Source organism: Ornithorhynchus anatinus, chromosome 3 (genome assembly GCF_004115215.2).
Source record: "Ornithorhynchus anatinus isolate Pmale09 chromosome 3, mOrnAna1.pri.v4, whole genome shotgun sequence".
Taxonomy (NCBI): domain Eukaryota; kingdom Metazoa; phylum Chordata; class Mammalia; order Monotremata; family Ornithorhynchidae; genus Ornithorhynchus; species Ornithorhynchus anatinus.
This window is the reverse complement of record NC_041730.1, coordinates 31,764,147-31,786,170: the sequence shown is the minus strand read 5'-3', so window position 1 is coordinate 31,786,170 and position 22,024 is coordinate 31,764,147. Positions and strand designations below refer to the sequence as shown.

General features: G+C 38.5%; 1 protein-coding gene across 4 annotated transcripts in view; it reads right to left on the bottom strand.

Annotated features, from left to right (window-relative positions):
* SHANK2 (SH3 and multiple ankyrin repeat domains 2) overlaps positions 1 to 22,024 on the bottom strand; it is a 717,042-nt gene that overhangs the window by 220,890 nt on the left and 474,128 nt on the right. For all 4 annotated transcript variants that reach the window (XM_039911444.1, XM_039911445.1, XM_039911446.1 and 1 more), the window contains 2 exons: positions 6,987 to 7,069; positions 5,273 to 5,397 (listed from right to left, as the gene is read on the bottom strand). In XM_039911444.1, coding sequence (XP_039767378.1) covers positions 5,273 to 5,397; positions 6,987 to 7,069 — 208 coding nt within the window. The remainder of the gene's footprint in view (positions 1 to 5,272; positions 5,398 to 6,986; positions 7,070 to 22,024) is intronic.

Here is a 22,024-nt window from a genome sequence, read left to right as displayed (position 1 = left end):
TGGGTTGATGGAGTCAGGAAATTTTCACAGTGCTAAACATGTAACCTTTAAATAAGTTACATGTGCATTGTTTCTTACACACAGAAGCTCTTAAATTTTTGTCGACTATGCTTTTTAGCTGCCTTGTACTGTGCGCTGAAAAAAATTCAAGGACAGGCACATTTTTTAACCTAATTTGAACACTAATAGAAACCAAGGGCCAAAATCTGAATAATGTTCTTCCTGATGACTTAAAAGCATATTTAATACTGACTACCAAGCAAGGACACTGGTTACAGAACTGAAATATTGCACAGTAAGACCCTACACTAATGATCCAAAAGAAGCTTTTGATTATTCTCTCTAGATAAAATAAATGAAAGATTGTTAGTCACCTACTTTCAATTCCAGTTAAATCTCCACAGTCAATAATATGTAGAGAATGACTTTATCATGATCTATTTGAACATAGGGGTGATTACCACCAAGAAGATAAGGAAAGTCTCAATGCTTCACTTAGACAAGGAGAAAAGGAGAATTATGGATTAAGCAAACAACTCAAGAAGTTTTATCTTATTGCAAATTTATTTATAGTTCTACATTCTCCCGTGTCCTGAGCTATTCCTTCACTATAAATCAAGCAACTTTTGAAGCTTCATTAACTCTTTCAGGCCCTGGTGTACTGTAAGTAGAGTAATCAGTGTCAATCTCCATCCTAATGTTCAGCCAGTGAAGCAATCCTAATTCACTCCCTAGTTAATCTAATCATTAATTTAATAGCACTGGACCAAAGTGCCTGCTTTGGGTAGAAAACACTACATGGGGCATTTAGGAGAGAATAAGGGACATGGACTCTGCATCTGAGGAGCTTACAGTCTAAAGGAGACAAATAAAAATACATGGAAATTGCCTCCATGGTGTACCTTTATGATCCCTTTGCACTTCATAAACTAATGTGTCAAACTAAAGCAATTTACACTCTACTTGGTACAATGTTCTGCTCACAGTAGGTGCTCAATAGATACAGGAGAATCAGAGTTCATTATTCACTAACAAATGCAATCAGCATCTACTCACCCAAAGCAACGGTATTTGGTGAGTCCCTACTTAGTGATGCAACTATATAAGGTAATAATGTTGGTATTTGTTAAGCGCTTACTATGTGCCGAGCACTGTTCTAAGCGCTGGGGTAGACATAGGGGAATCAGGTTGTCCCACGTGGGGCTCACAGTCTTAATCCCCATTTTACAGATGAGGGAACTGAGGCACGGAGAAGTTAAGTGACTTGCCCACAGTCACACAGCCGACAAGTGGCAGAGCTGGGATTCGAACTCATGAGCCCTGACTCCAAAGCCCGTGCTCTTTCCACTGAGCCACGCTGCTTCCCCAAGGTGGTAAGGTGGTATAAGGTGGTATAGGTGGTATAGGTGGTATATATATATATATATATATATATATATATATATATATATATATATATATATACCACCTTATAAGGTGGTAAGAAGCAGTGTGGACTAGCGGAAGGAGCACCAGCCTGGGAGTCAGAGGACCTGGGTTCTAATCTTGGCTCTGCTATATATCTGCTTTGTGACCCTGGGCGAGTCACTTAATTTTTTTATGCTTCAGTTACCTCCATCAGTAAAATGGGTATTAAATTCTACTCCCTCATACTGAGACTGTGAGAACCATGTGGGACAGGGATTGTGTCCAAGCTGATTAACTTGTGTCTCTCCCACCACTCAGAACAGTGCACATAGTAAGCACTTAAGTAACATAATTTTTATTAGCAACATACCTTAGAAGTAGACCACCTGACCTTTCCCTGGTGGACCTTAGAATCTAATGTAACTTAAATCAGGGACAGAAAAGACATACTTATTTACTAAGAGTTCTGGATGTGTTACTCTAAAGAATCAGTACATTGTTCAAGAGTTTGCACACTGACTGGATGAGAAAGAACTGAAACTGTATTTCTGGACAACTCCAACCTTCCCACTGGTCCATCATTGTCTTCACTTCAAAAGGAAGCTCTTGGACCCCCTGAAACTATTTACTATTAAACTTCTTAATGAATTACAATCTCGATAGTATAGTTTATGAAGATATTTGGGAGAAATAAAAATTATAATAGCTGCAAATTTTAATTGTAAGGGAAAGCAAATGGAGTGAAATTAACAACAAATACCGATTAGCCACTTCAGAATCAAGAAAACAATTACAAAAACCATGGGAACTAAAGAAATTTTAAGCGACTTCCTGATGAAATCCACATGAAAATAATTAACCTAGATATATCAGTCTTTGATGCTCTAAAATGATATTGCAACAATACTATTCTTGATATTAAACCTACTTTATGTGTCAGTATTAAGCCAAGAGGGGTACTTTAGCTGCATGAAAACAACATAACTAGAGAAAATTTTAAGTTTCAGAAATGGAACCTTACAAAAAGAAAAATCAAGGCCTTTTGAAAGTAAATTGTTAGGAGGGGGGTAATGGAAAATTGCACATCTTCACATGGTATGCCATTCAATCAACTACAGAAAAAACTATAATGACTAATTTTGGAAAAATACTTGAGTTTCTTTGAACTTTTATTTAACCCCCCCACAAGCTCAGAGAATGAGAGAGAAAATGAATGATTAAAATCTCACAATATTGCCATATTCATCATTAAAGAACCTAACAAAAAGAAAAATTTTGAAGCAGCGGTTTTCCAAGTGGGATGCAAAACTCTTCTAAAACTAAAGAGTTTCAGCGTTCACTAGTATTCACCTCAAGAATCTTGTCTACCTTCACAGTCCAGGAATTCTTACTTCATTTTTTAGAGCAGAAAATTAAAATCTATGACTAGCCTCTTGGATTTCTTGATATTGTGATGGGAAAAGCGGTATTACTTTGGTACATTTAAACAATGCCCCTTCACTTTTTCCTAGTTTGCAAATCAATGGAAAATTTTAAAAACAAAAACACAATGATGAAAAAGTCAAATTCAGCAACTTAGGTATTTTAGTTATGACATTCATTAGTGAGAATTTCTAGATAATTTCCTCAGGCCTGGTATCCTCTGGCATCACTTCAGGATTGTTTCTGTTTATTATATAAATTGGCTAATAAGTTGAACAAAGTAACAAATGGGCTTCAGGAAAGATGGATCCAATATAGTGTACCTACTGCTACTCTAATTAAAATTCAATTTACATTATAGTTATATACACAATATCTGAAGTACATAGATTCTCAACAGGAAATCATGTTAAACATAAACACAATAATTGCCTAGACCTAAAGGCATCACCATCTGATTTTCAATGCAAACTTTCTGTTTTTCATGTTAAGGTTTTAATGAATATTTGTCTCACCAAAGCTATTTGGTTTGGAAAACTTCCCAATTTCAGAATGAGTTATTTTTGGATGGTTACTTTATGCTATTAAAAATGTTAAACTAGTATTTCTGGAATTATGGTTAACTTGAGTAGCTGTGTGTAATTTAAAAACAAAAACTCTTTTTTTAAAGAATCAAATTTATCCACCCTACGGTTTGACCGTTATCAAAAGAGTTGAGTTTTGAAACCAAAGTAAATAAAGAATGCTTATTCTTTAATATGGGACATGAATAAATAAATATCAAGCAAACAGAGTTTGGTTTACAAATACTAACGAGCTTGATTAATTTAAAGCCTCTCCATGGTAAACCCATTTACATGAGAATTGGTTCATATAATGAGTGGTATGTTTAACATACCCTTGTCAGTAAACCTAAACATTTTTCATTGACCAGTTATCTTTTTCATAATCCTGGTTTACTTGCTACAGAGTAAGAGTTCTCTTAGATTAGCATTCCTTTATTTAAAACCACTTAATGAGGAGTAATAATATTTAGTAGGTAAACTGCACACCAGATCCCCTCCCTCACTCCTATGTACACATACAAAGGAATGTGGATCACATCACTACCGCATCCTACATAGAATAATTCGACTTATTTTTACTGAATTTTAATGTGTATTACAGGCTTTGTTAACTAATGCTGCTTTGGTGGAATTGTGGCTGACCTTTCTTGAGTAAGAATTCTCATCAGATTCTTTTTACAGTGAAGGCTTTTCGTTGTCAGCACAAGATCCACAGATCTCCAAAGAAAGCATAATTCTCTCCGACTTCCCCAATCACTTAGTACAGTGCTCTGCACCAATAGGTTTCAATAAATACTATCGACTTATGATCAAGTCAAAGCACTTGGGGGCTAAAGGTATATGGATATATATCCTATTCCTCCAAATTACCATAAGTCAAAAACACCTCTCAAAATGTCTCATTTATTAATAGACAATACCTTAAGTACACAAGAGGTCCAATTAAAACTGTCTTTTCAAATTTGAAAAAATGGAGTACAAGTATATTAGAAACTTCACTTTTTTATGCTCAAGTTATCTAGCTTTAATCTTAGAAAATTGCCCATCTTGAAATATATAAGTAGTTGAAGATTTCCCATTCACAATAAAATTCCTTGAATTTGATTGCACCTCTACGGGGAGACTTTTTTTGCTTTCCAAGCCCAAAGAACAAGAAACTGCTCCAAGAAATAAAACATTAAATTGTCACCAAGAAAAATGGAAATTTTAGATTTGTATCATCTCCACATTAACTATATGTTGAGTGTGCAACATTTTCCTTTTATTTAAAACAAACATTAATGAAGTGTCCCCCCCACCACACCCCTAGGGATTCCCCCATGGTTCCCAAGTTTGCTTCTGAGATACAGGGTTTTTTTTCTCCACCTTATGGAATAAGTTAGCCAGAGCAGGTATAATAACCTTGTAAATGCAATATTTTTCTTTTCTTCCTTGGGCCTTCAGGAGGAACATTTCAGTTTATACTAAGGTGTCAAGTTGTCTTGATGAGTTTACCATGAGTTCCTCATGAGATAGAAAGCTTTGTCCCAACATCCCCACATGCTGTTTGGCTCATATTTTTAAAATGGCTAAACTCAGAAGCTTCAACTATCGCCCACATAAAATACATAGCACACCCCACACCCATTTGATCTTGTATCACCAATCACCACTTTTCCAAATTTTATATTTTTTTCATTCACCTCAATCTTATTGAAAGTATTCCCCTAAATTGCATGTGACACTGGAAATGAAGTAAACTTCCATCTGACTCCATTACAAGTCACTTATTCAGCCTTAGAATGAACATTCTTCAGAGACACCGAAAGCCTCCTAAACAAGAATTAAGGTTACCCATAGGTTGATTTCACCCAACCAATAGAAGCTCATTGTCCTACCTCAATCAAGAAGTCTCCAGTTCTCAATCCAGCTTGCCATGCTACTCCACCTTCATCCACAGATTCCAGATATTGCAGAGCAGGGAATGCTGGGGTAGGGGTAAATTCTTCAATTGGAGTATCAGCTTGGGAAATAATGAATGTCTTGTTATAACACTTGAACACACTCCTAAATTTCATTTTCTGTTTCCTACAAGATTGCCCCACGAGGAAAAGTGTGCAAGCCATTCTCCTTAGGGGTGCAGAAGCTTAGGCCTCATATTGCAGAGAGAAACCTAGGCAGATTGGTTGGCATAGGATTAAAATGCAATAACTTTTATTAGTGTGCTTTGCATTTTGACACCACTGCAAAGTTTTTAGACATATCCTTTGAAAATAGAGAACCAAGTATTCTTGCAGTGGGTGTCAACATGCCTGTCATTTTTTTTAAAAGCATCGGTGACTAAACATTCTCAGTTCTAAAAATGGATAAGACTCTCCTCTGCCATGCAGGGCTGCAAAAACAAGAAAATAAATCATTCGTACCATTTACATCTTTATAAAATCCAAACAAAAAGGATTTCATTTTAAATAAGGGAGACAATAGAGCTAACTCAGTGGGAGAAAAGAGGCTAGGAGGATATGTATTGGCTTATGAATCTCCCACCAGGTGATCGCAATACTTTTGGGCCACTGGGTGCCTGGGCTCACACCAGGAGCACAATGCTAACATTAGGAGTGCCTGACTGATAAGCCTCAGAGAAAGGAAGAGACATTTCCTTCTGAAGTCAAATTAAACCAAACATTAAGTGCTTACTTGAGGGCAGAGGCACTTTTCTTGAAGGTACTGAATGGGTGGGTGTGTGAGCTGAGGGAAGACATGGCAACCATAGAATGTCACTCCTTAGACACATAATTTAGTCTCACCAGTGAAGGAGAATCTAGCCCCAAATCCCAGCAGGAAAGGAAGAAGTAAAGGAGATCTACAAACGCCAGCCAAACAAAGAGGTCAGAAGCTCCAATAATGAAACTTAGACACATTTCTGCTCGCTAGGTGCACTTTTTTTTAAGAACAAAGCACTAGGTGAATGCTTGCTGACCCAAGAACTGCAAAGAATAGATTCTGTCTTTTTGATGGGAAAAATGCATCAGGAAACTAATACAATGCCAAGAAAGAAGCTCACAGGAAGCCGACACCATAGGCCATGAAACATATATGTAACCTGTCAGGTCCCACAAAGCAGGGAACATATTCTCCTATTTCAATGGCACCAAAGTCACCTTGTTAAGGGCAGCACACAAAGATAAAAATGCCAGCTTGACATCTTTCATAGCTATTTGAAAACTAGATCTTACCAGAGATACCTGAAAAATAGGCTGTAGTGAAATAATATGTTCTCTCTACCAATGAAAATTAAGCTAACCCAAATGACAGGCACAATAAAAGGCTTCACACTCTTTTCTTAAAGGTGGACAAAAGGAAAAAAAGACATGTCCAAAACTATATTGTACGTTAACCATTTTCTTTTCAATTATTGAAGAAAGCTCTAAAATCCATCCGAGTAGCACAACATACTGAGAGCACGGTTGTCTAGCAACCAAGTGCACCCAAAATAATTCCTATTTTCAGAGCAGTATAACATTTTCCACCCAGGCGCGCACACACACACATATACACATACATACATACTCACACAAACATGTGAATGCATATAAGTATTAACGAGACCCTTACCTTTTGCCCCTCTGAGCACAAATCCAAATCCCTCATTGTCTTTTTTCTGCAGGACCACCGTCTTTTCTTCAATAATGCAGTCACTGTAGAGAGAATTCCGAGGATAGCGACCATTATTACATCCCATCATCATCACTGTGGTAGCTGCTCCTCCACTGTGCAGGTTCATCATCATAGCCAATTAATCAAACAATTTTGCAGACTCCAAGAAGCATGGAAAAATATTACAGTAAAGAACGGTGGAAGGAAAAAACAGCAAGAGGGGCAAAGCCTAATGGCAAAAGAGAGCATGACACAATGGAACTTAAAGGAAGAGGAGAGACAGACCGAGAGAGAGGAAGAAATCATGCATGGTGGTGTGTGTTCTAGATGAATGACTGAATAGATTTCTGATCCTGTCATCTGTGGGCTAGCTAGGACTCTAAAACAAAATGAAGTAAACTGAATGACATTATCATTAATAAGCTCCTCAGTCGTGGATATACCAGATGCATCTTCTAGTGAAGCCAAAATGAAACCAACCAGAAGAAAAATGAGGCAGCATTTTTAAAAATAAGTTTAAATTATATTTGCTTCCTGTATAAGCTACTGAAGGCACAAATATAGTCAGAAAGCTATGCCTTGCATCAAAAGCCCTTTTTCACTCCTATTGAATGTTGTATGCTGCAAGAATCCCACATGATCATCTGACAAGCCTACAATGCTAACAGCGTGCAGCTGCCTTGGCGTCATCAGACACGAATCTCCACAGCATCAAGAATCTGCATAATTGAAATAGTAACAAGGCATGGACGGTCCAGGGCAAGTCAAATATATTTTGAGATTCCCCATAAAATACAGCCAGGGGTTGGAAATACTCAGTATGCACGTTCAGCAAGAAAATACACAGCATTCTTTTTAGAAACAACCAGAGCAACAGCAAACATTTAGGAGTCTTCGGTTTCCCCCCGGCATTATCAAAGCCAAAGTAGAGATGGCTAAAGAAAATGAAATTTGTCTCTATCATTATGAAAAAGCAGGTTTGCTACTTGTCTTAGTTATTCTGTGAAAGCACAAATCACACAAAGAGCTTCACTTTATTTCCTCTTCCTTAACCTCCCTTCATTACTACTGATAGCAATTATCCTTATCACCATAATTCCTCGAAGTGAATGCATGGAGTGGCTTAAAGGGTTTTTTTTAAAAAAAATTTTAATTATAGAATGGCCCTGAGAACAGAACAATTGCAGTGCCACAGACATTAGCAATTTCAAGGTTTTTCCTTCCTATCATCAATGAGAATAGGCATAAAAATTAACCCTGTGTATAGCATAAAAATGGTCGCAATGGTTTATTTAAAATTTCAAGCAAACAAGATTAAGAGTTTAATGAACTATTGTTGTGCAAGTACCCTAAAGTTTAAAGGAGAGAATGCACTACTTATTTGTGTGGATATAAATGTGCTCAGGAATGAATTTATTAAGTTAAATTTGAAAAATAGGATGGGGAAATTTGCAAATTAAAAAAAGAAAACATGGTCGGAACAACTTATTGTTCTAGTTGGTCAGAGACCGAGTTTACCAATTCTGTTTTATGGTACTCTCCCAAGCACTTAGGAAAGTGCTCTGCACAAAGTAACTGCACATTAAATATGATTAATTGTTTGACAAAGTGTTGGGAATGGAAAAGAGCACTTGCTTTGAAATTCAGACAGCATCACCTGTGGAAAGCAGATTCATTGATTTTTGGGATTCCTTAAGGGCTGTCGGACATTGTACTTGTCCCACAAAGGGCTCACAATCTTAATTTTAATCGATCCATCTGTGCAATCTGTGTGTTGGTGAACCACTCTGCTGATTTAGGGTGTAAGATGAAGCAATTGGCTTGTATCTCCAATTGGCTGTGGAGTTAACTGGAGGAGGACTAGCAGAACACCTCCCTAAAGCCTCCCACACCACAGGTTGGGAGGGGTACATTTAATTTATCACATCAAAAGGTATCGTCAACAGATTATTTTAGTACAATGCTAAATGCTTTGTACAGTGCTCTGCACAATAATAATGATGGAATTTATTAAGCACTTACTATGTGTAAAGCACTGTTCTAAGTGCTAGGGGAGATACTAGGTGACCAGGTTGTCCCACATCAGGGCTCACAGGCTTAATCCCCATTTCACAGATGAGGTAACTGAGGCAGAGAGAAGTTAAGTGACTTGCCCAAAGCCCCACCGCTGAGAAGTGGTTAGACTGTGAGCCCATTGTTGGACAGGGATTGTCTCTATCTGTTGCCGAATTTTACATTCCAAGTGCTTAGTACAGTGCTCTGCACATAGTAAGCACTCAGTAAATGCAATTGAATGAATGAATGAAGTGGTGGAGCCCGGATTAGAATCCAAGACCTCTGACTCCCTAGCCCGTGCTCTTTCTCCTGAGCCTGCACTCAGTAAATACAATCGATTGTTTGACTACCTGGAGATTATGAAGGAACACTAACCACAGCAGTTTCAGTTGGAGTCATCAAACAGAAACAGTCCTAGTGACCTCCTTTGACCTGGATCCCCTTGAGGGGCTGGCTGCACCTCCCACTGCCCTAAACTGCCCCCTGCAATATGAAGCACTGAGGGTCAACTCTAGGGCAAAGCTCCTCCAATGCTGACCCAAAATATCCCAGCACAATGGCAGAATTTGGAATGGGTGGTACTCATTTACTATTTGTAAAGTGGCTTAACGGCAAACACGCTTTATAATGGTCACATTGGGTTTCCTATGACAGATACTCCTTCAAGAAAAGGCATAGCGGACACATATATCATGGCTTTTCAATTGGTGACTTCAAGGTTTCTTCAGCAAGAACTAGCTCGTCCTGATTTACAACTGTATTACCCAGATGAATATGACCCAGAATTGTCTCTTTTGGCTGAAGGAGGATGAGGGTTCCTGCATTCAGTCCTCTCTAGGGCAGGGATCCCTTGCCTCAGCCCTGCAGGACTGCAAGTGGGGAGGGGAGGTGTTAGGGAAACTATATTTTGTCCTTCTTTCACCTCTCCTTCACACATATCCATATCTATCTCCCAACCACCCCTCCCCCCGCCACGCTCTCTTCTCCTCAGCAACAAAGAGCCAAGGAGTTCTGGCCTCACTGAAGTTTAGAAACACCAATAAGATGCAGCTGATTGAAATTTTCAGCCAATCAGAAGCAGAGTCTCAGTTGCTCCTTTCCTTTTTTTCCACCTCACTCTGCTTCTGCTGCTCTGGCTAAAGCCTTAGTTACTGCTGCATCCCAGTAAATTCTACAAGCACTGTGGCCGATGCTGCCACATTAAGATACAGTACTCAGCTGAACTTCTAATAAATCCTTAGAGGTGAAAATATAAAGCAGTGAGGAATAAGGAGGTCTTGTCCTAAATAAGCACAGGAAAACCAGGTTAGACTAAGTTATAAATTCATTTTTGCAATCTACATCATACAGATGTAGAAAGAAGTGTTAGAAATCGCAACAAATATTACTGAGGAAATTGAAGGAGACTATAAGTCATGAACCCTCCAATAAATATCTGGGGGGTATTAAGGGAAGATCTAAGTAAGCTGTAAAACAGGAAATACATAAAAATTAGTGACAGACATCAAACAAATGGATGGCCAGAAAAGTATTAAGGGAAGATCTAAGTAAGCTGTATATCAGGAAGGACATAAAAATTAGTGACAGACATCAAACAAATGGATGGCTAGAAAAGCCTTAATAAAACATTTTATAACTGGACCAGAAGAGTCTCTACTCTGTACTTTAGGGAACACCATTCGGGAGCACAAAATCAGAGAAGCCTTTTCCAGCTTCAGCTTCTTGGACAGTAAGACTTTTCCACTGGGCTTATAAACACAACAAAAGTCAGAAATACTACACTTCTAAAAATTTAGAGAAGTTGGATCTATGTTGCATGCTCTATGTTAGAGGATCACGTAAACCAAAGACCTTTTATAACCTAAGCAACCACTCAGCAGCCACAGAGCAGCTGTAGTATTGTTCCTATAGGAGTAAAAACACAATGCTCCTAAGTAAGGAGAGAGCTTTTGTGATAATTTCAGTAAAAAATGCACATCTGTCTTTCACTGTGTGTGAACAAAGGAGACAATTCTAGAGTCGTAAAAAATAAAAATCAAAGAACCAAACATCCCACAGCTGGCTGATCCTGTTTAGGTGTCAGTGCTTACAAAAATGTGATCATGTCACAATATTTGCAATCCTCTTAAATAGGAAAGTCCAGGGAAGAATATATACACATAAGACTATATATATGTACATATATGTACATACATATACTTATATATAAAACATATATATATATATATACTAAAGTCTCCACCTTCATGTACCTTAGCTCTCTCACTGTGTTGTTGGAAAATGATACCCCCTAAATTAAATATGAACAAAATACTGCATAATACTTAGGTTTCTCCATAACCCATTGGCAGCACAGAACTGTGCCTCTCCTTTTCTGGTCCCAGAAAAATCACTTTAAGCTCATAGCCTAGTAAATGGAGCATGGTCCTAGGGATTGGAAGGACCTGGGTTCTCATCCTGGCTCCTCCACTTGCCTGCTGTGTGAACTTGGGCAAGTCATTTTACTTTTCTGGGCCTCATTTATCTCATCTGTAAAATGGGGATTTAGACTGTGAGCCCCAAGTGGGACAAGGACTTGGTCAACCTGATTACCCTGTATCTGCCCCAGAGCTTAGTTCACTGACTGGCAAATTGTAAGAGCTCAACTAATACCATAAAATGAGACAAGAAAAAGTGGGCTAGAATACAGTGAACGCCAAAGATTTTGTGGCATTCAATAGATCCTCAAGTCATTGAGAACAATGAAAAATAAGGAAATAGGCAACTCTCTTGGTTCTGATTCCTAGATCAATCAATTAAAGGCATTTGAGTGAGTGCTTCCTGTGTGCAGAGCACTGTACTAAGCACTTGGGAGAGTACAGTATAACACAGTTGGCAGATACATTCCCTGCCCACCAGAAGCTTAGAGTCTAGAGACAAATACAGTCATACATACTCTATTCCTCCCCTACCTGAAATATTTTTAAGTGTCTGTCATGTAAGAACATGAGTGCCTGGGAATGAACCAATTTAAACAACTGTCCCAACTTATCTCCCAAGTTTCTTTTCTCTGGGTATTGGATGCTCTCTCCTAGACCTGCAGGGAAGGTCACAGGCTTAAGTGTAGTTTGGTATGATCCAAGAGGCAAACCGTTGCCAAGCCTGCCAGCTGGTGCTCAGGATTTATCTGTCTCTTTGGCAACATGTTCAGATTTTGAAGGAGGTGTAAATATTCAGCTACAGGAAATCAGGTCCCTTCTGCCAGAGACGGACAAGAAAGCTGGACTCTGAGGTAGGTCTCTCCCATCACACTTGGAAAGGACAGTCTCTGGCATTTAAGTTTCAAAATCAAGGGCCGCTTTACCAGTCCAGATGGCTCACCAAGAGACTGGGTGTCCCCTGGTGATAGGGAATGACTCGAATAAGGTCTTTTTTCTTTTTCCCTTCTGAGTTGACATGAAGTGTCATTCATAGACAGAAGGCCAGAAGCTTATTAGGGCAGTGTAAACTCTAATCCAGATAAAACTGTGCAATGAGACTAGATGTTTCGATTCAGTTACAAAAGGCCTACTGGCACTAACTGAAATTTAAGCATATTACTAAATATGCAAATCCCAATTAAAATAAGCATAGAACAATTCACTCCATCCCCTTTTTTGGGGTGGAGTGGAATGGTGTGTTTGGACAGAACCAATTTAGGCACAAATACCCGGAAAATGATTGAATATGATACTTCAGGTTCTACCTTTTTTAAAACAACTTTCTATTATGCAAAATATTTCTGGGAGAGTTGGAGTGAAAAGTCTGAACAAAAGAAGTGTGTTACAGGGAGTTCAAGGGATCAGATAACTTTAGGAAGTTAATCAGGCCTATTGCTCTAAATTGAAAATGTTGTTTTACTCTCCAGGCACTAATACTCTATGAATCTCCATTCGTTCCTTCTTTCCATGCTTTTAGGGCACCCACTGGGACTTTTCTTTATGTACTAGAGCTGTTGGCCTAAGAGCAGGATTACTTACTAGAAAAAACCCAAAATGTGCAGTTGTTTCAAGTATTCTTCCAGATCTGAAATTCCACAGGGAATATTTTGTCCCACTTGGTAACTCCTGAAATGCCCAAATTTCACTAAAATGGCTGAATTTTATAGGGTGCCCTTCAGACCCCAGAATAGGAACAGAACAGGATTTCACTGATTAAGTCACCACCAGTTACATCAATAAGTAGACCTTACTGGCAGTTCATGATCAACCTATCAAAGGTATTTACAGAGTGTTTACCGTGGGCCAAATGGTGTACTAAGAGGAAGCAGTGAAGCATAGTGGATAGAGCCAGCGCCTGGGAATCAGAAGGGACCTGGGTTCAAATTCTGCCTCTGCCACTTGTCTGCTGTGTGACTTTGGACAAGTCACTCAACTTTTCTGTGCTTCAGTTCCTCATCTGTAAAATGAGGATTAATGTGATGCCCACACGGGACATGGACTGTGTCCAACTTGATTAGCTTCTATCTATACTAACATTACATACAGTGCCTGGCACACAGTAAGTGCTTAACAAATATCATTTTTAAAATAAGGGCATTGAAGAGTACAATGGAATAGAGTCAGTAGCCATGATCCCTGCCCACATGAGGCTTACAGTCTAAAGGGAGAGACAGACATCAAAATAAATTGTAAATAGGTACATAAGTCCTGTGGGGCTGAGTGTGTGGTGAATATCAAGTACTTAACAGATGCAGATCCAGGTGCATAAGTGACACAGCATGTGGGAAGTGTAGGAGAAATGAGGGATTAGTCAGGAAAGGTCTTTGGGAGGGGATGAGATTTTAGTAGCATTCTGCAGATGGGTAGAGTGGCAGTCTTTTTTTATGGTATTTGCTAAGAATTGTTCTAAATGCTGGGGTAGATACAAGGTAATGAGGTTGGATAGAGTCCATGACCCACATAGGGCTCACAGTCAATCCTGATTTTACAGATGAGGTAACTGCGGCACAGAGAGGTGAACTTACCCAAAGTCATACAGCAGACAAGTGGCAGATCCAGGATTAGAACCCAGGTCCTTCTGACTACCAGGCCCATGTTCTATCCACTAAGACACTCTGCTTCTCTATCAAATATTAAGTAAGGGGAAGGGGGATCCAGGCTAGAGGGAAGACATGGGCAAGGAATCGGCAGTGAGATAGAAAAGATCAAGGTACAGAGAAGTGGTTGGTGTTAGAGTAGTTAGATCTTCCTATAATTAGTTTTGGAATAGTACACTGACCCTATAATCAATGACTTCTAGATTTGGCCAATGCTCCACATTTAACTGACTGATGATTCTAGCCAGTAATCATCCAGCTCAATAGTCTGCTATAATATTTGTTCATGTATTTGTTTTTCTGTTAAATGAGAAGCCATAATTCACGTAGGGATTCAGATACAAAGCTTTCCACCTCATTTGGTGGACTTTTAAAGGAAATATTCTTTCTCTGAATATTTAGGTAGTGAATATTACTTCATGCAGAGTAATGGTGAATTCTGTTTTTCTCATTCACTAGTTACACAGCTAACACCTGAGAAGCCATATATACTCTTAATGGACAAGAGCATTTCCATTAAATGTACAATAATATTTTTCTACTTATGATTCACAAATCACAACAGGGACTTAGCAGTTGAAGTTTTCTTTAAATATGTGCAATGGTAAAGCTTTATAGTGAAGAATCTTCATTTTTAAGTAATATTGTACGACTCAGTAATAGGAACAACTCAATGGGCTGGAAAGTGAAGAACCAAACCAGAATTTTTCAAGTCTTTTCATATAATGTCATTAAATCTTGTTCTTAATTAGCCATTTTTCACACAGTAACAGCAGGAAGGAGGAGTAAAAGAGTTTTCCTGAGCACCCACTGGTGCAAAAGACTACACTAAGCACTCAGGAGAGTATAACAGATGCATGAGACATGTTTCCTGCCCATAAGGAGATTATACTCTGATAAGGAAGACAAAAATGTTTACAGTATAATCTGACAGAATACATGGACTGCACTATCAACTTTCAAAAATAGCATAAGTGATGAGGGAGAATATATGTAAATATTTAATGGTTATTTTTGGTGTTCCTTGAGATGCTGAGAATTAACTGAGGAAGGCTTGTTGGAGGAAGTGGGAGTTTAGGAGGAATCAAAGGATGAGAAGATCTGTGGTCTGACAGACTAGGGTGGAGATGGAGTTTCAGGGCAATTGATTGCATGAAGGCGGTGGAGGTGGGAGAGGCAAGATATAGCTAAAAGAGTACTTTGAGGGAATTAACTGGAGAGCACCATGTGAAGGCTGCTGATACGTAAAATGGAGAGAGTTAACCTCAACATTACCCGTAGGAGACAAAAAAAAATCAAAATTTAACTTTTTCTTTACAACTAGAAGTACAATAGACTTGACGAATTAAGCCATATCCTGAGCAGTGCAATTGGGTTTCTTCTCCTATTACCAACACCAATGAAAATACAAAAATACAATAAAGCAAAAATGTCTCAAGTTACTATAATGACAAAAACATCACAGTACCTCCATGAACTGAATTTATATGGAAATTAAGCCCTCTTCAAAGAAACACCATTACCGATAGTCATGTATGCTTTTCTTTAAAATCTTGATAAGACCATACAAAACCTCTAACACGTAACACTGTTTCAAAGGCTGCTACTTACTACTCATTTGGGATGGCAGGTATTTACTTCATGTCCGCACGATGTATAGTAAGTACCAATCTAAGAACTCTTTAACTCATGTTAAAGAAGGTACTTGTTCCCAGCCCTTTGGGCACTTCTAATGTAAGTGGGCAGAAGCAAGACAAGTAAAAATATAAATAAGAAATTACAGGAATTCAGTATGAGAAATGATTCGCAATTTGGGTTCAATGTTTAAGGATGGGATGGGGTTAAAAAAAGAAAAAAACCTCTCTGGAGACCTGCCTTGACCTCTTACTTTAAGGTGAGAGCTGCGAGATGAAAGGGCACCTCATAAATTTGGATAGTTTGAGCAAAGTGGAAGTGGAAGAAAGTGAACTGAGTGCTGGGAACTACAGGAAATAAAGCTTAGTTAAAATTGAGTAGGCAAGTTAGAGAAGAAACCCAAGGAAACTTTTCCTCGAGTTCCACAGCAGGTTGGTGCATTGTGCTTTATGAAAAGCTGTTTGGGTGAAATCTTTTAAGATAATATATCAGAATGGCATTTTTTAAAGGCTCCTGATCAACCTTTCTCAGACTGAATCACTAGTTTTCCCGCTCTTCCAAGCAGAGGTGACACAACCTTCCGAATAGCTTGGGAGGAAGGAACCCAGGGCAAATATGGTTGCGTTTTCCTCCTTTGTCCTGGCTCTTTTATCCCAGGTGATCCCTGTGGCAGATGGGGAGAGCTACTGCTGCTGCTGCTACCCGGTCACCACTGACCCTCTTAGGACCGTTGGAGGGGAGGGCTCATGTTGTCCGAGATCTGTCTTCATAGGGCAGGTGGAGGAGATGAAATGAAAAGCCTTGTGTTTGTAACTTTTTCTTTAAAAAAGTGACAAAAAAATAAATCTCCTTTGGCCAGCAGTTGTCCGAAGTATGGGCAACATCCTTGCCAGACAGGACTGGAGCCACGTGGGGCAGGGCACCAGGCAAGTTTCAGATTGCATCATTAAACCAGCGGCACGGCAGCGCCATGTTGGATTACAGTTCAACCCCTTCACCTCAGGATTGGTAGAACTGACAGGCCACCCAGACAAATTTGCAAGCTAACCAAACATCTCTTATGCTAATTGCACCTCCGTTGTACACTCAGCTCAACTTATTTGGCTCAACTGAAACAGATTTAACAGTGGGACTGAATCATTGAGAGCCATTTTTAAATGTCCCTGCAGATTTCTAAACTCGCCTATCATTTGGAATACACTGACTCAGCTTCACTATAGTAGTCAGCAATGCAGCAAAGACAGCAAATAAAGGGATTCAACTTTGTTTAGAAATAAATGATGGGAATGTCTGATTCAAAGCCCAAACGATAGGTCAAAAAATGCTCAAGAGTATAATGTTAATCAGAATTTGGTCATCTGGAGTAAAGAATAACATTACTGTGGGCTCCAGTTTTCATGACTGAGAAGACCCTGCCAGTGACAAGCAGAGAGCAGTGGAGCCTGGAAGCTAATTAGGAGAGATGAAGCAGTTTACTTCTTTACCTTTTTAGGCCAATTAGAAAGATTGCTGTAGATGTTTAACAATAAATGAACTTGTCCCATCTGAAGATTTTGATACTTAGAGGTTAAGTTGTATGACAAACAGGTCTGTGTGTTATTCTAGATTATTTAGCTCATAAAACCATTGATAAATACTGTCAAAATAAATGGAGTGCTCTTTTTTAATTTTTTTTTTAAAAAGCAAAGTTTTTCCATGTGACCTGGAAGAGCCAATAAGTTGAAACTTTAGCAATGTTTTGGAAGTAATTAACTAATGAGAAGTTTGGGAAGATATGGGTTACGTGTGGTCATTTAAGGATAACTCCCAAATACAAATGGCCAGTCACGTATCCATGTATCTGCCTGACACCTTTTCTCTAGCATTTTGGTTCTTTCTAAATCCCTTGCAAAAGCCGTACGGCACTGACACCTAATGTTTAAGTATGGTACTTTAAAACAAATATGGAGACAAAGAAGGGTTATTACTAGAATATGTTCACTTCAACAAATCTAAGAGATCTTCACTATCATGTAACTGAATTCAATCCTGTTCCAAGGATAATAATTTTGCCTTTATTGAAAGGAGGGGTTTTACATTTAAAAGACTCTTGAAATGGCTTTAAATTATGAAGATAGTATGTTATGAAGAATTAATATTTAAAAGCATTATAAAATGCAAATCATTTTAAAGCGGTTTGGTTTCCCACTTGTAGAATTAATTTATGTTAGACTTTCAAATAAGTCATTATTTGACTTGACAAAGACATAAGACTTAAGAAAACATTTTCATTCCTATCACTGAGTTTTTTGGAATTTAAACAAGAGGTGTTTCATGTTATGGAATCAATCATACTTATTAAGCACTTACTGAGTGCAGAGCACTGTACTAAGTGCTTGGGAGAGTACGTACAACAAAATTGACAGACACGTTCCTTGCACCCAATGAATTTACAGTGCAGAGAGGGAGACAGACATTAATATAAATTAATATAAATTATGTATATATATATATATATATATGTACATAAGTGTTATGGAGTTGAGGAAAGGGTGACTAAAGGGTGAAAATCCTGGTGCAAGGGTGACAGACTTGGAGAAGAGGACATGAGGACAGAGCGAGGGAAGGCCCTTTAGAAGAGATGTGTTTTTAATAAGGCTTTGAAGGTGGGGAGAGTGAATGTTTGTTAGTTAAGAAAAGGGAGAGAGTTCCAGGTCAGAGGCAGAATGTGGGTGAGGAGCTGGTGGTGAGACAGATGAGCTCTAGGTTTAGGGAGTAGGTTGGCATTAAACGATCCAAGTTGTGTGGGCTGGGTCATCAGGGAATCAGGGAGGTAAGGTTGGAGAGGGCCAGGTGATTGAGTGCTTTCAAGTCTTTGGTAAGAGTTTCTGGCTTAGTGGTTTCTTAGTTTTGAGTATTTTGACCTTAGAATTTAATTCTAAGAATAATGCCACAACCTTGATTAAGTCACTTAACTTATTTGTGCCTCACTTTCCTCATATGTAAATTGGGGATAAAATGAGTTCCCTAGCCCCCTCTGACTGTGAGCCCCACTTGGAACTGAGGTGGTATTTGACCTAATTATTTCATATCTACCACAGTCTTTAGTTGCATACTTGCCACATATTTTAGACTGTAAGCCCAGTGTGGGCAGGGATTATCTCTATTGTTGAACTGTATTTTCCAAGTGTTTTGTACAGTGCTCTGCACACAGTAAGTGCTCAATAAATATGACTGAATGAAGAGCTTAACAAATACCAGTTATTTTCATTTAACACACCATTTAATCTCACCAGATGGGCAATTTTATGGGTTTCCAAAAGCATATCTGTTTCAGAGTAAGTTTACAAACCCTGGGTCATCTATTTCTGTAGTTTCATATTGTACTTTTATACTGCACTTTTTATAGGATAATTGTCTTAATTATCCCTTTTAAACTTTATCCTCTTTGTTTCTATCCACCTCTTCAATTTAGCAATGTCACTTTGAACTTCTGTAACAGTGCTGACCTACTTCCTAACTCTGACTATAGATGAGAGTCACAGATTTGATGAGTATGTTCTAAATTCCATCATCCAAGTCAGTGTTAAAAACATTACACACAATTGGGTCCAGTACCTATGAACTGCTAACCATTATTTAGTCTTGAATGTACCCACTGCTCATTATGCTTTGTGGTATACAGCATACTGTCAGAGTTTTGCATTTGAACATGGATGGTACTGAACAACAGTATCTGAGAGGGAATTTCCACAAGTCAGTTTGTTCAGCTCGTTGCTTCCAGTCAAGTGAATGCAGGGATATGGGTTCTAACTGGGGGTCTGCCACTTGTTTGCTGTGTAAACTTGGGCAAGTTAATTAACTTCTCTGTGCCTCAGTTACTTCATCTGTAAAATGGGGATTTAGACTGTGAGCCCCATATCCCAGTATTGGGCAGGGATTGTCTATATCTGTTGCCGAATTGTACATTCCAAGTGCTCAGTACAGTGTGCTGCACATAGTAAGCAGTCAATAAATACGAATGAATGAATGAATGAATGAATGAGACCTGGACTATGTCCACCCTGATTAGCTTGTATCTACCCCAGTGCTTAGTAGAGTGCCTGGAATATATTAAGTGCTCAACAAATGCCACTAAAAAATTTATGGAAATTAAAGGTCTTAGTAAATGGGGATGGATATCATCTATTGCTTTTTCCTTGCTATACCACCTAGTCAGTGTCTCTCCTCACTGTATAAGATGAGAATAGTTTTTTAGAAGTCAAAGTGCCACACCGGTGGACAATCAGTAGCTTCTTCTTTCCAAGGTGATGTGCAGATTGACTTGGTAAGACTTTTCACAGGAATAAAAGATAGTCTTTCAAATACAAATTTTTTCAGCTTGATTCCTCTTTTAAAGAGAAACAGGATATAGAGAGGCTCTTTGCCATTCTTAAACCCTACACTATTCTCATAAATGGTAGATAGAAGTCTTTTTAAGGACTTTGCCCAATTACCCAATTCCTGTTTTTAGCCAAACACCACAATCACAAACTTTTCAATTTTATGAAATACTTAAAAGTGTCTTACTAAAATAAGCTAAATCTACTTCAGAAACACACATTTTCAGATAAAATTCCCAAACCTGGGTTCCCCCAAACCTCTCTAAAACAAGAATTTTCTGAATATTAAAATTCCAGAATGCATATCATTGGCAATTACAGATTTTAATTCAACCATCTTCTTTAAATCATCTTTGCCATGTCTTTGCTTACTGTGTCCTAGTTTCTCTTTCTCCTAGTTGGAGTGATGCCTCTCCTAAGTCCCTATTCCCTAGGCTGTAACCTCACTGTGGGTAGGGAACACATCTACCAACTCTGTAGTACTGTACTCTCCCAAGCACTTAGTACAGTGCTCTAAACACACAGAAAGTGCTCAATAAATGCCACTGATTGATTGACTGATTCTGAAAAAAAATGATACATTAAAACAATTTGAAAGTGTCTGATTCTTGTATTTTCTTTAATCAGCTATCTCCCTCCTTTGAATAACAGCAATATTTTCTGATATCCTGCTATTTCTTTATGATATAAAGAATGCAAGGTAGTATCCACGGATTCATAAAAGGTTTCAGTCCTATTTTACTCAAATTAAATATCCCCCATCTCCATCTTTCTTAATGCAAAAGCATTCCAATAAAATTGGAAAAATTAACAGAGTAACATAAGGATTAGTAACCTTTACCGTATATTGTTGAAGCAACTTTTCAGTAAAAATGTAATTTGTGAAACCTGCCATAGAATGAAGACAACCTATATTTCAAATAAATCATTTAGAAAGTATCAACACACATAAAAATATTACCCCTAAATTGAGCAAATCCCAGGAGACATTATCTTCTATTTACATATTTAATCATAGTATAAATTTATCAACTTCTGGCTGTCAGACACTGTTCTACATTCTGGGGTAGATACAGTCAAGCAATCAATAGTATTTATTGAGTGCTTACTGTGTGCAGAGCACTGTACTAATCACATGGGATAGAGTAATATAAGACAGTCGGTTGACACGTACTCTGCCCACAAGGAGTTTACAGTCTAGATGGAGTGACAGATATTAATGTAAATAAATAAATTATGCATATGTACCTAAGTGCTGAGGGCTGAGGGTGAAGTGAATAAAGGATGCAAATCCAAGTATGGGGGGAATGAAAAAGGGAGTGGGAAGGAAAGGAAATGAGGGCTTAATTGGGGAAGGCCTCTTGGAGGCGACATGCTTTTAATAAGGATTTGAAGGTGGGAAGACTGATCATATGTTGGATGGAAAAGTGGGGAAAGTTCTAGACCAGATGAGGGATGAGGGATCAGCGGTGAGGTAGACAAGATCAAGGTACAGTGAGAAGGTTGGCATTAGAGAAGTGAAGTGTGTTGGTGGGTTGTAGTAGAAAATCATAGAGGCAAAGTAGGAGGGGGCATGGTAATTAAGTGCTTTAAAGTCAATAGTAAGGAGTTTCAATTTGATGCAGAGGTGGATGGGCAACCACTAGAGGTTCTTGAGGAGTGGGGAAACATGGACTGAATGTTTTTGTAGAAAAATGATCTTGGCATCAGAGTGCACTCTATACTGAAGTGGAGAGAGACAGGAGGCAAGGAGGTCAGCCAAGGAAGCTGTTGCAGTAATCAAGGTGGGTTAGGGATAAGTGACTAGATTAACAAGGTAGAAGTTTGGATGGAAAGGAAAGGGTGGATTTTAGCGGTGTTCTGAATGTTGAAATGACAGGATTTGATGA